The 13,682-nt window shown below is 58.6% G+C and overlaps 5 protein-coding genes across 5 annotated transcripts; 3 read left to right on the top strand and 2 right to left on the bottom strand.

Annotated features, from left to right (window-relative positions):
- Positions 1-1,061: 1,061 nt before the first annotated feature.
- Positions 1,062-1,955, top strand: CMQ_2313 (NAD dependent epimerase; the record flags this gene model as incomplete). The annotated part of the gene is made up of 1 exon (XM_014316271.1): positions 1,062-1,955. One exon carries the CDS (start codon positions 1,062-1,064, stop codon positions 1,953-1,955), a length of 894 nt encoding a protein of 297 aa, XP_014171746.1.
- A 656-nt stretch (positions 1,956-2,611) lies between these two features.
- Positions 2,612-4,416, top strand: CMQ_2198 (heat shock protein DNAj; the record flags this gene model as incomplete). The annotated part of the gene is made up of 3 exons (XM_014316156.1): positions 2,612-2,717; positions 2,817-4,126; positions 4,186-4,416. The coding sequence occupies 3 exons, from the start codon at positions 2,612-2,614 to the stop codon at positions 4,414-4,416; spliced, it is 1,647 nt and encodes a 548-aa protein (XP_014171631.1).
- A 1,079-nt stretch (positions 4,417-5,495) lies between these two features.
- On the bottom strand, positions 5,496-8,540 carry CMQ_2199 (uncharacterized protein; the record flags this gene model as incomplete). Its single annotated transcript, XM_014316157.1, has 1 exon — positions 5,496-8,540. One exon carries the CDS (start codon positions 8,538-8,540, stop codon positions 5,496-5,498), a length of 3,045 nt encoding a protein of 1,014 aa, XP_014171632.1.
- A 745-nt stretch (positions 8,541-9,285) lies between these two features.
- CMQ_2190 (heme steroid-binding domain protein) lies at positions 9,286-10,335 on the top strand (the record flags this gene model as incomplete). Its single annotated transcript, XM_014316148.1, has 1 exon — positions 9,286-10,335. One exon carries the CDS (start codon positions 9,286-9,288, stop codon positions 10,333-10,335), a length of 1,050 nt encoding a protein of 349 aa, XP_014171623.1.
- A 50-nt stretch (positions 10,336-10,385) lies between these two features.
- Positions 10,386-13,078, bottom strand: CMQ_2475 (DNA damage response protein; the record flags this gene model as incomplete). The annotated part of the gene is made up of 4 exons (XM_014316433.1): positions 10,386-12,555; positions 12,625-12,859; positions 12,921-12,980; positions 13,042-13,078. 4 exons carry the CDS (start codon positions 13,076-13,078, stop codon positions 10,386-10,388), a joined length of 2,502 nt encoding a protein of 833 aa, XP_014171908.1.
- Between the last annotated feature and the right edge of the window lie 604 nt (positions 13,079-13,682).

Here is a 13,682-nt window from a genome sequence, read left to right as displayed (position 1 = left end):
TAAGCGCAGCGAGGGAGGTCGGAAGCCGCCGTAATTACAGAGTATGTGGTATTCCTGCAAAATATACAGAGTACTCGTACTTCGTATCCTACATATTAGAGACGGCGAATCTAGGCCTGACTGCTGCAAGATTTGCAATCGGCCGCTGATTAGCAAGCTAAGCTATAGGTAAACTCCGTGATTATACTCCGTACTACTCCGTACGCCGCACGTCGTGTAGCACATTGAAGTTTCTGCACATAATACAGAGTACAGTTTCTGCGACATCCTTTCTGCACCGCCTGCTAGAGTGTGGCTGAAAACATTGGCTGCGATTGCGGAGTACTCGTAAGAATCACACGTACTCGCGTGGGATACGAGTGCATGCACAAGATATGTCGTATTGCTATCTGCGGTCGTGAGTTTTTGATTTTGTGGCCGACTGCCATTGGCGACATTGTCACTGCAGTTGAGTGGTCTGGCTCCTATTAGCCCCAAGCTTTGGCCCCGCCTCTCGAAGAATGTGGCTAAATTGCTGAGGAATGCTAATCGCACGGTGAAAGTAGAGTCTTCGCACTATATATATATATATATATATATTACATAAGCCACTTCTCTGTCTACACCCACGTCGTAATAGTAGCAGTCTCGTTGATAAAAAAAAAAATGTTTCTTCCCTATGCACTCAAATTTACGGTATGCATACTCGAAGCCAGAATTATTGAAGAACCTATGCTGTTTCTGTGAGATATTCTGCGATTCGATTAGACATAATTTGTACTCCGCAAACTTGGTTGTATACGAAGTACGTCGTAGTGCGAACAAAATGCCTTTTCTTGGTGTGGTTTAGCGCTTTGCCCCCCTGTTCCTTGCATCAGCATTGCTGGACGTCTGATGGGGGGTCGGCTCCACTTAAGGCACTTTCCTTCCCCTCCCACACCGTCTATTCCTCCATAGTGACAGCAAGCACCCTTTCTCAAAACCTGTCCTCATCCTCCTTCACTTTTTGCACAAAACGACCAAACGCACACCTTCCAACCTACCACCACTCCCACTCCAGATAAACGTCAAAACAGAACAAAATGGCTTCCACCGATTCGTCTGCCAACCGCTACCTCATCTGGGGTGGCAAGGGCTGGGTTGCCGGCCACCTCAAGACGCTGCTCGAGAAGGCTGGCAAGGAGGTGTCCACGACGACGATCCGCATGGAGGACCGCGAGGCCGTGATTGCCGAGCTGGAGCGTGTCAAGCCCACGCACGTCTTCAACGCGGCCGGCTGCACGGGCCGGCCCAACGTCGACTGGTGCGAGGACAACAAGGAGGCCACGATGCGGTCCAACGTCATCGGCACGCTGAACTTGGCCGATGCTTGCTTCCTCAAGGGCATCCACCTGACCGTCTACGCGACCGGCTGCATCTACCAGTACGACGATGCCCACCCATGGGGCGGCCCCGGCTTCAAGGAGACCGACCTGGCCAACTTTGACGGCAGCTTCTACTCGGAGACCAAGGCCCACGTCGAGCAGGTCATGAAGCACTACAAGAACGTGCTGATTCTGCGCCTCCGCATGCCGGTCAGCGACGACCTGAACCCGCGCAACTTTGTCACCAAGATCTCCAAGTACGACTGCGTCGTCGACATCCCGAACAGCAACACCATCCTGACCGATCTGCTGCCCGCCTCGGTCCTGCTGGCCGAGCACGGCGACACTGGCGTGTACAACTTCACCAACCCCGGTGCCATCTCACACAACGAGGTCCTGGCCCTGTTCAAGGAGATTGTCCGGCCCGCGTTCACCTGGAAGAACTTCTCGCTCGAGGAGCAGGCCAAGGTCATCAAGGCCGGTCGCAGCAACTGCGAGCTGGACACCACCAAGCTCACCACCAAGCTCAAGGAGTACGGCTACGAGGTCCCTGAGATCCACGTCGCCTACCGCAAGTGCTTCGAGCGCATGAAGGCTGCCGGTGTGCAGTAAGCGCATCGCAGCGGTTACGTATTGGTCCAATACCAGATGCCTCTTGATGTTTCCCGGTCTTTCTTAGGTTCTCTCCGAGATATGCTTGCATCTTGTAGCTAGGCTGCTTAGATCTATATATGTTGCACGGCATCAGCGGACTAATGCGCCAATTGGCTGATAGAATATTATAAGATACCAACAAGACAAGTCGTGTGTGTATATTGAGAATATGGGTATATGCACTCCGTAAGGAGCACTGTAAATTACTATGTGAGCACGCTGGACACTGTACCTACCCCTCCACAAAAAGTGACATCACGTGATAGCCGGCTGACCCCTTGAAAAGGTCCCTGTGGCTCAGTGCCCCGCCTACCTAGGAAAAGTTCGTTTCTGCGCGATGACGAAGCCACAGCGACCTCCACAACGACCTCGGAGATCTGTTTAGGCACCTGATTTTGGGCATACTGCCATCTTTTTTTTAATTTTGGAGGGGACAATCACAATACCGCAATCCTTGTCATTTTCTTTGGTATATCATCTTCCCGTCCATTTTTCCTACCCGTTTGCATTTCCGGGCTCAGACGATTCGCCCAAAGACTCCAAACAGTGAAAGTCTCTATCTCGGCTGAAACGGAGCACTTTTGCGCCTATTGTGATTGCCAACAACCGAAACCATGGTGGTCGACACGGCATACTACGACCAGCTGGGCGTTTCGCCGACGGCGACGGAGCTCGAGATCAAGAAGGCATACCGCAAGCAGGCGATTGTTCACCATCCAGGTTAGCAACCACATCTTTCTTTTTTTGCTTCCTCGGAATCGTCCCTGTTGCCGCCTCCTCCGCCTTCTCCTCTTTTCCCCACTGACACTTTTGATGCAGATAAGAATCCAAACGATCCGACAGCGCACGAAAAGTTCCAGGCTATCGGCGAAGCGTACCAGGTGCTCTCAGACCCAGACTTACGGAAAGCCTACGACAAGTACGGCAAGGATGCATCGCAACCCAGTGAGGGGTTTGTCGACCCGGCGGAGTTTTTTACCAGCATCTTTGGCGGGGACGCATTTGCCGACTGGATTGGCGAGATATCTCTCATGAAGGATCTGACAGCTACGATGGACATTGCTGGGACAGCTGAGGAGGGCGAAGAGGGCTCCGCCACCGCCGAGGACGGCGAGTTTCCCGGCACCGAGGAGGCGATGAAGGAGAGTGAGAACGCGGCCGGGGAAGAGCACACAGCGGTGGCTGCGTCGGCTACCGATAGCGATGCGGGTGCGGCCAAGCCAGCCGCTGTGGTGGTGGAGGACGAAAAGGACAGCGGAGCGACGGCGGCATCGTCGGAACCCAGGAAGCCTGTCGCCGAACCGCCTGCAGCAAAAGCGTCACCTCCCTCGGGCCGGACATCGCCGCTGCCCACGGGCTCTGGCCAGAGCACGCCGGGTGGGCGCAAGATGCTTCCGATTCGACCGGCACTGCCAGAGCGGCCGCACTCGGAAACGGGCGGCCCGTCGGCGATGGCCGGCAGTGAGGACGATAGCAAGGACATGAAGAAGAAGGACAAGAAGAAGGCGGGTTTGTCGAAGGAGCAGCGCGAGCACCTGGCAGCATACGAGCGCGAGCGGGCGCGGATTCGACAGGAACGGGTGGACATGCTGGTGCGCAAGCTGCTGGACCGGGTGTCGCTGTGGACGGAGACGGACAAGGGCCGGGACGTGACCCGGTCATTCCAGGAGAAGATCCGGCTGGAGGTGGAGGAGCTCAAGATGGAATCGTTTGGACTGGACATTCTGCACGCGATCGGACACACGTACGTGAGCAAGGCGACGGCGGTGCTTCGTAGCCAGAAGCTCTTCGGCATGGGCGGATTCTTTAGCCGGATCCGCGACAAGGGCACGCTTGTGAAGGAGACGTGGAACACGATCAGCTCGGCTATTGACGCGCAGCAGACGATGGAAGAGATGGCGCGGATGGAGGAGCGCGGCGGCGAGGAGTGGACGGACGAGAAGAAGACGGAGTACGAGCGGCGGGTGACGGGCAAGATCCTGACGGCGGCGTGGCGCGGCAGCAAGTTTGAGATCCAGAGCGTGCTGCGCGACGTGTGCGACGCGGTGTTGAACGACAAGAAGGTGCACCTGTCGAAGCGGCTGGAGCGGGCGGAGGCTCTGGTGCTCATCGGTGACATTTGCAACAGGGTGAGTTTTTTTTCTTTGTGCACTTTCTGACCTCGCGAGACCACAAACTGATTGTTCAGGCACAACGAACTCCGGAAGAGGAAGGCGACTACATGGCGTTTGAGCAGCTCGTGGCCGAGGCGGCCATCAAGAAGGACAAGGAGTCGAAGAAGAAGGAGAAGAGCCGAGATCGTCGCAGCACATGGATCCACAAGGCGGGCGAGACATCGAGCGGCGAGGCTGGGGCAGAGGCGCATATGGCGTCGGCGGCGGAAACGGCAGCAGACCTCCCGAACGTGCCGAAAGTATAATGGGAGAGGACAGACCAGCGGTCGAGATGGGGGAGAGGAACGAGAGAGGAAGGGGGGAGGTAGAAGCGGAGAAAGCAAGCATGGTTAGGACAGTATGCGCATACACAAACGCCCACGACATACAGGTCGGTCTTGTTTGCTCGGTATTTTTTTCTCTTTCCGGTTTTCCTGCTTTTTTGTAACCCCAATGGGAGGGAATTTCGAGCCTATTGTCGTCTTTGCACACACACGCGCCTGTTCTATAGAAATTGGGTGTAGCTCAGAGAGGGGCTCCAAGAGGAAGCAACGCGTATACTACGGAGTACGTCTGAACTCTCTGCTTGCTTGCTGTCGTTTCGTGTGGTGTCTTGTTTGGATAATAAATCATCCCCCATTGTATTTTTGGTCTACCTTTGACCGTGTCCCGGCCCTCCTGAGAAGCTTCATCTATAGACGGAAGGAGTGAGGAGTGGTAGGATCTTCCGGGTTGTTGTTACAAGGCGACAAGGAAATGGGCGGATGTGAGAAGTGTGGTTTCGATTTGTGTGGACAAACTGAGTACTAAACGCCAGCGGAAATATAGGGAAAATGCGAGAGCAGAAAGGGCAAGAAAGAGAGCGGCTGATAAGTGTATACCTAGAAACAGGATTGTATTTGAAAAAGAAAAAGACCAACTGACCGACACAAAAGGGAATAAGGGGGGTATCTGGTGTCCAAAAAAGAGAACAATCTGCTGGCTGGGTGTGTTCGTTTCGCTTTGCTCCACAGAGGAGAGATATTGGGGCTCAGAAGGCGACGAGTCCGGGGAACATGAGAGGAGGTGGCGAAGATGCGAGCGAGGAGAGGCTTTTGTTTTCTGACCTTCTTTCACTTTTTTTCTTTTCTTTTTTCTTTTCTTTTTTCTTCTTCTTTTCTCCGTCTTCTTGTCCTCCCTCTAAGTTCCCGGTCATGCATTCATTTGAGTGTTTGAAACGTTTGGGAAACGGACAGGCGCAAAGCGCAAAGCATGAAAATGCGGCAGGTTTCGTTACTCATCCCGACGCTGTGCAGGTTCCCCATGGAAAGGAAAGAAAGGAAATCAAAGGAAAATGACAAGAGGACTATGCAGGGTCGGCGTCGTGGCTGGCCGGCGCTATCGCTGGCTTGAGCGGTTTCGTCTCTGGCAGGTGGGTGCTGGAGGTCACGTGATCACGATCAAGTCCAGGTTTCAAGCCCACGTCGACGTCAATGTCGAACCGGACGAAGCGACTGTCGAGGCGGGGGTTTCCGGTGAGGCTGACGGCGTCGCTGCTGCTGACGGCCAGGAGGCTGGTAGTGTCGTCTGCGTCCGCGTCGGCCGTGACGCTCTTGTCCTGTTGGACCTCATCCTCGACCTCGATCTCGACTTCGACGACGTCCACATCCTCATCTTCCTCTTCTTCCTCTAGCTCGTCGGCCATGAGGACGCGACCGCCCAACTGTATCTCGCTCACGCGCACGCGAAAAGCCAGGGCCTTGCGGCCTTCCTCGATCAGCTCGTCGGTCCAGCTGAGACAGCGCTTGATGCTCTGGTTGATCTTCTGGCTGTCAACCAGCAGCTGGCGGTGCTTGGACAGGTCCAGCTGCAGGCGACGGTCGCGGCGCTGCTCGTGGCTGCCGTGCTCGTCCGACGACTCGGACTCGGACTCGGTCCCGGATCCGGACCCCGACGTGTTGTCGTGGTGCTCGCCGTTGACGGCCGCCTCCACAGAAGCGGCTGCTGCATCGGCCTCAGCGGTAGGGGCGACTGTTTTGTTTACAGCCTTGCCCTTCTTGCTCTTTCTTTCCCTCTTCTCCTTCTTTTCCTTTTCCGCCTTTTCTGGCTGGTCCGATTTCACTGACGTCTCCGTCCCCTCGGCCTTCTTCTCCACGCCAGCCTCTCCGTCTGCGCGGAACTCGTCGGCGTCTTCAAAGGCGTCGTCGTCGTCATCGTCGTCGCTCAGACCGGGGGTTTGCATGGGCTCCTCGATAATTGAACCAGACACGATGCTGGCGGAGGCGGCGGATGGGGCCAGCGACAGACGACCGGAACGTGAGAGGCGACGGAACTGGCGCAGTTCAGACTTCTGCTTGCGCAGCTGGCGCTCTAGCGACCTGTTGATGGCCTCGAGGGAGGCGTTGGTGATTTCGAGGTCCTGGACCTTGCGCTCACGGCGCGCAGTAACGACGAGGCTGTCGACGCTGTTGTTGCTGACGTTGCTATGTCGGCTCTCGTCTTCTTCGTCGTTGCCGTCGTTGCCGTCGTCGCCGTCGTCGCCGTCGTCGTCCGATTCGCCGTCGGGCTCGACCAGCTCGTCGGTGGCCTGCAAGATGGCGGCCAGGCTGGTGGCGGCCGTCGGTGGCGTGCTTCTGCCGTTGGCGGCGGACTGACCAAAACCCGGAAAGGCAAAGGGACTCAGCTGGGCGGCAGGCGGGAACTGGGCAGCAGCGGGTGACGAGGCCTCCGATCGCGAGTGGGCAGACGACTGCAGCAGACGAGCGACGATGGGCGGGTCAGCGATGGAAAGGCTACCCTTTCTTCCGTGTCCGGCCATGGTGCTGGAGCCGGAGCCAGAGCCAGTGCTATTCCGCTTGCGGGTGCGGACGCTGCCAGCAGTGACGGCATTGGCCGGGGCCAGGCCAGACAACGGAGTCTTAACAGGCGACATGGGCCGTGATGCCGAGGCGGATGTCGAATAGGTGCTGCTGGACCGTGACATGGGCAGCTTGGGCGAGGCGGCCGCCTGGACGGAGGCAGCCGGACCGGGAGCAACGGCCTTGAGGGGGAGGGGATGCGGATGCGGATGTGGATGAGAATGAGGACGGTCGAGGGCGGCGCCGTTGGCGTGGACGAACTTGGACGAGATGTCGGGCGGGGCAGTTGTGCTTGGTGGAGGATGGTAGGTCGGCGTCGTCGGAGGCTGGGCGTCGGGCAAAGAGCGGCCATTGGCATAAAAAAAGGCGGACGAGCGCGGTGTGGTGGCGAGAGAAGCTTGTGGCGGTTGTGGCGGTTGTGAGGGCTGCTGCAATGCTGGAGACTTGACATCGCTGGCGTAGAAGAACTTGGAGTCGGCAAGACCAGGCGAGGAGACAGCAGGGGCACCCGAGGGCGTGTTGCCGTTGCTGATCGGGCTGTAGGTGGTGCTGCCATCGACGCGGTTCTGGCGGGAGCCGGAGCGTGGCGTGATGTTGTGGTTGTGGGCGATATAAGCAGGCAAGTCGTCTCTAGAGTCTCTGGAAGCAGAGCTAGAGACGGTGCCGAGCGTGCTGCGACGGGCCAGCGGCGTCGATACGGCAAACGTGTGGGAATTGGAGGCGGCGGCAGCGGAGGCGGCAATCTTGGGGGTGAGGGGAGCACGGCCGGTCGAGCTGGTGGTGTTGTTGCTGGAGCGAGCAGCCAGGGCCGGTTTCCGGGGGGTGTCCATGGTGGCCGAGGGCGAGGACGGAGCAACGCGAAGATTCCGCATCTGAGCGGCCCGCTTGGCGGAGGAGGTGGTGGACGAGACAGTCGAGGTGGAAGACGAGAGAGAGGACGAGAAGGACGAGGAGAAAGACGAGGAAAAGGAGGAGGAGAGTGGTGGAGGTGAGTTCGGTGAGGAGATCGGTGAAGTCGGTGAGCTCGGTGAGCTCGGTGAGCGTGGTGCCACGGGCGGACGAGGAGACCGCGGCAGCGACGAGCGATGGGATGATGGTGGACCGACGGACGAGCGCGGTGACCGGAGAGGCTGGGAGGACGAGCGAGTGGTGGTCAGCGGCCGAGTCGAGACGACGAGTCGACTGGATGCTGTAGTGGTGGTGGCAGGCGAAGCGATCCGGGGTGTCCGGGCCAAGCCGGCATCGCGGTCGCGCAAGTAGAGCGGCGTGCGCACCGGCGGCCGGTCGAGACGGCCTTGCTGTTCGGCAGCGGCGGTGACGATGAGCGTCGGCGTGGGCGAGACGACCACGGCCGTAAAGGGGGGCCGACGCGAGGATGAAGAGCTGTCGGGCTGCTCGGCTGCCGTCGTTCCTCCCGACGTCGCTGCTGCTCTGGATCCTGGTCCTGGTCCTGGTCCTGGTCCGACTCCTGCTCCTGCTCCTGCGCGCGGCGGTGGCGGCACGGACTTGGTCGGCCGTGGCGTGGTGCTGTGTGTGGGAAACGATTGGCGCATCGTCGAGAGAAAGAGGGCGGCTTCCCTCGATTTTTCAACTCAATTTAATCCCGCCCCTTCAGCTGCCCGTTTGGCGGCAGCACTGACACACACACAAAAAGTCGTTGTAGTGCCACACGCTTATTGCGGTAGCGTCGACTGTCTCTTCACTTCCTTTTTTTCTCGCTCCTTCCCGTCCGGATGGCAGGCGGTGTGGTCATGTACGACCGAGCAGGACGAGAGGATTACGGAGTCGTACAGGTCCTGCCGCAGGCCCTGCCCTGCTGCTGGAGCACTGGGTACCTCGTACCTCCTGTCCGTCATGGCTGCACGTGATGGTTCATGCCCTTGCGCCCGGGAAAAGTCGTAAGACGGCTCGGACGGAGCGTCCCCACGACTCCTTCATACAATCCCTTCGTCAGGATCGCAGTCCCCTTTCCACTGTTTCGCTCTCAGACACCCACTCCTGCCCACTGTCTCAGGGGACCTGCTAATGTCGGCAAGCACGGCTTGGCCTGCTGCCCGGCTTTCCGGCCCTGCGCCAAGCCCGGCACTCATCCCTCTGCCTGGCCATCGCAATTACAGAACATAGACCCCTAATGAGGCCCACACGTGACTCCTATTCCACTAATGTCTAGCGTCCGTCCCAGGCTTCTGCTTCTAATTATACCACTCGAAATTATATATGGAGTCTCTGCCTTTTTTCCTTTTTTAGACTGCCTTTCCTCATCGCACATCTAGCCGTCCGTCACGCCGTCACGCCGACATGGGCCTGATTGGCATTTCCCTCGTCGTCGCTTCCATTGTGTGTTTCTGCATCTATCCGAGGGTATGGCTGGACCTGGCTGCGCCCCTGCTGCAGTGGCGCCGACGGCCGCCTATCTCTCCCGAGCGCGAAAAGGAGGATGCGGCTGTGTCTGGATCAATTTCTGCATCCGTGTCTGAGTCGCGGTTGGAGACTACTGGGCCAGCGTCTCCCAAAGCCGTGTCCGGTCGCGCCATCCCGCCTCCGCCGTTGCCTTTGAGCCGAAGCCGAAGCCGAAGCGCAGACGAAGACGAAGAAGACGAACCGACAACCCCAAAGGCGACCCAGACTACTCAGACTTCCCAGACTTCCCAGACCTCCCAGACCTCCCAGATCACCACCACCACACCTCTCCTGTCGCTCTCTATGCCCGACGACGATTCCAGTCCCAGAAGCATGCCGCCGCCCATGTTTCCTGCTCTCTCGTCGGCACAGCGAGCAGCTGGTCCTTCTCTAGGCCTCATGGCACCTCCTCCTCGGATATCACCTCGAATATCGCCCTCATCCTCCCTCTCGGCTCAACGCCGGCCACCTGGACTGGCTCCGGCCAGAACCTCGTCCTCCCTCGCCCCCCTCGCCCCCCTCGCCTCCCTCGCCTCCCCCCTCACTTCCCCCTCCTCTTCTCGCAACAAGGTCCATCTCACGCCTGGCCACAGCCCGCTCGACTGGGCTCGTCTCACGGCCGACCCTCATGCCAACCTGCGCAATATGCCGCCTGAGGCTCCTCAGCTGCTGCGCGTCACACCGTCGCTGCTTCGGACCATGAACGGACGTCGTGGCCGTGATGCCTGGACCGCCCTCGGTGGCATAGTCTACAATCTGTCGCCCTACCTGCCCTTCCACCCTGGCGGCGAGCCCGAGCTGCTGCGCTGCGCCGGTCGCGACGGCAGCCGTCTCTTCAACGACATCCATTCGTGGGTCAACTACGACAATATGTTGTCGGCCTGTCGCATCGGCATCCTCGTCGAGGAGCACGAGTCCGTCGCCAGTCCGATGGAGGACATGGACTAGGATTAGTCATCACAGGCCAAACATCGATCCATAGTCCTACATTGCTTATACTACCGTCTGCTCCGGAACTTGAACTGCAGCCCGTCATCCGAGTCGCTGTCGCTATCTTGGATCGTCATGGCGCCTGCTGCTCCCCGCCTCGGCTTCTTCGCCGGTGCTGCCCGTGGCCCGCTCGCTGCCACCGACGCTGTCCGCTTTCCCCGTGTCGATGCGCTCTGTGTCTGCGTCTGTGTCGCGTCTGCCAACTGCAGCTGCACGTCCAGCTGCGTCTGTGTGTCCAGCGATGCTTGCACGTCCGCCTGCCTCTGCCGCGTCGCCGTCTTCTGCGCCACCTTACCGGCCCTTGTTCGGGGCAGATCGGCCTCTAGTGCCATCGTGTCCATTGAGTCCATTTCCGGCTCCGTGTCCAGGATCACCTCCACGTCAGCCACTCCGTCTGCCGGCCCGACGCTGCTCAAGCCGATGCTGCTTTCCGTCGCCGTCGACAGCACATGTCGTCCTTCTCGGGCTCCCAGCACCGTCGATGTCACCGTCGAGTCTACTTCGATAGAGCTGTACCCGCCGGTTGAGTGCTGCCCCACTGGTCCTCTCCTCCAGGAACTGTTGTTTTCGCCTTCCAGCCAGTAGTCGTCCCCAATACCATACTCCTTCGTCTTGACCGCCTCCAGCCCTACAATCACCCGCTGGATCGGTCGGCCTGCCGCGTCGCCTTGCTTGCGGAACTTTTTGAAGTTGCGTCGCCCGTTCCAGTGCGGATCCCATCGCCCGTCCGCAACGTCTTGCTCTCTCGTTCTCAGCCCTGTTGGCCCGCGCACAGATATCTCTTCCACGATCGTCAGCCGTCGGATCTCCTCTGCGTCAATGCCATCCGACTGGATCTGTGCTAGCCTCTCGCGCTCTTCGGCCGCCCGCTTCTCTGCCGCCTCTCGGTTCTTGCGTGCCTGATTCAGGATTGCGTTGTCCTCCGCCTTCTTTCCCTTGCCCCTGCCATCCTTGTTGCTGCCTGCTGGGCCCTCGCCATTTGCAGTCCCGCCTTCGTCTGCTGCTTCTGATTCGAGACACTGTCGCGGCGGAACAGGTTCTATACCGGCCGCAATACGCCGCCGCTTGACTGCTGCTGCCGTCGGCGCTATGTCTCCCATGATGTCTTCCCCTTCCTCCGCCACTGCCGCGACTGGCCGCTTCCTTGCTACGCTCGGCTCTGGCTCCTGGAATGCCGATGTCTGAGACATGAACATGCCTTCTTCGCTCGCTTGCATCGACTCCGCTGCCAGTGGGAACGCATTCGGATCATTTTCCACATCCAGGTCGGCATCGAATCCCTTGAATCGGCTTGTCAGGCCTCGCCTTGCTCGCCCTCGCCTGGTGGGCAGCGCGACAGCCGGTACGGTCATGTCGGCTACTGGTGCCGTTCCAGCGCTCATTTGTGTCGACTCATCGGCAGAGCCCGAGATGACAATCGGAGTTCCCGAGTCCTCCTGCAGAGACCGCCTCAACATGCCCGGCTCGACGGCCAGGATCGCATCCAGAAACTCACGCTGGTCAATGAGGCGGTGGTCGAGCCGCAAGGATACGGCGTTGCCAAACCGGCCAAACCACTCCACATGATCGCCCTTTGCCGGCAAGTAGCGCACAACCACGACCCCCTTGCCCTCGCCCCCGTCCTCGAACTCGCCCAGGCTCTGGTCGCCAGCTATTCGCTTGACGTAGCATATGAAATTGTCCACCTGTGTCTCACCGGGGATGACCTCGGCCAGCAAGGCCTTTCCCTTGCCGTTGGAGATGGGCGGAAACAGGTTGTCGTACTGCTTCTGGTCGTAAAAAATAAACGTGTAGCCGTCAAAGATGTCCTTCCGCCGCTCGTCCGGATTGTATGTGCTGACGGGACGATCGCTCGGCTCGTCGCCGCGCGGTGGCAGGAACTCGAGAGCGTCGGGCCAGCTGCCGTCGAAATCCTGCTCGAGGGCGCTAGAGCCTGCAGCCGCCTCGATGGCCGAGAGGAAGCTCTCCATGACAATGTACTTGCCGTTGATGAGGGCCTGCAGGCCCTTGGACGTGTTACGCTTCTTGGCCACGACGTGGGTCGTGCGGGCGATATCGTACTCGGCAATATATTTGATGTCGAGCTGCTCGAGCTGTTCACGCAGAAGGGCCCACGGGTCGGCACGAAGCTCCTTAGTCGTGAGCGAGAAACTCAGCACGACCGGGTGCCACGTGATCCTACAGACGTCTGGTCAGCTTCTGAGCAGACAAGCATTGACTAGCTAGCTAGCAGCTGCTCGCACACACCGGAACAGATCGGCCATGTGCCCCATCTTGACCTCGTTCGAGACCTGGCTCAGGACGAGCCTCTGTCCCCGTATTTGGGTGCCGTTGACGACGGTGCCGATCTTGGTGTTGAGGTCCTCGATCGTGATCACGGACCGACTCTCTCGGTTGGTCCCATCGCCTTCGGTCACACGGCCAACCTCGATTGTCAGGTGCTTCCGGGAGATCGTCTTGTCGGATATGACCAGCTGACCAGCTATACTCCGTAGACTAGTGTCAGCTCTGCCGTCTTGCCAGGTGATTGGGGAAGAACGCACGCTCTGCTTTGGTCCGACCAAAGAGATACCGTTTTCCGGGCCGCAGCCATAGCCGTCGACCTGTGAAGAGCGTCAGAAGGAGTTGCAGTGTGCAGTGTATTCGTTCAGACGTAGAACCTACCCTGAAAGGTGTGCCCGACATTATCGAGAAGCCACATGGCGACGGGAGCGGGCGACAAAAGACTGCTGTTCTGGCCGTCAAGAAGACGTCGCGAAGTCGCGAATTTGGGGTGGAGCTGGAGCACTTTACGGAGTAGGCATCTACGCGGTGGCACGTGACGCGTTGTGGGAGCGGGCCATTTGGTGTACTCGTACAGAGTACTCTGTACGGAGTACGGATTACGTCGTAAGTACTCCGTATTGAGGGCTTTTTACAGCAATACAAAGTACTCCGTAGCTCAATGTAAATCGGGTGTACTGTGGCATGAAGCTCCTTCCCTCCAATTTTGATAGTCTCGATTGCAAGACTATTCGAAAGCAATACCAAAAAAAAGAACCCAATTCATCTCCGAGGTTCAGACAAGCTTATCTCTGGTGCCTGTCCCATTTGTCGGAACGATCACACTGTCTCCGAATGCGCGATGGATCGACCTGCCGTTTCGAAGCCTAGTCGCGAAATCCTGGCAGCACACCTTCTTGATCAGTCAGGTGGATGACGGAATGGTTCCTGTATTCGGCTGATGCCCACTTTGGTGCGGTCTCCCCAGCGAGATGCTTGCCTCTTTGGACATGCGTCTGAGCATATAAGAAGCACTGGCAGCG

The sequence above is a fragment of the Grosmannia clavigera genome (genome assembly GCF_000143105.1).
Source record: "Grosmannia clavigera kw1407 unplaced genomic scaffold GCSC_156, whole genome shotgun sequence".
NCBI classification, from domain to species: domain Eukaryota; kingdom Fungi; phylum Ascomycota; class Sordariomycetes; order Ophiostomatales; family Ophiostomataceae; genus Leptographium; species Leptographium clavigerum.
This window is presented reverse-complemented; position numbering and strand designations above follow the sequence as displayed.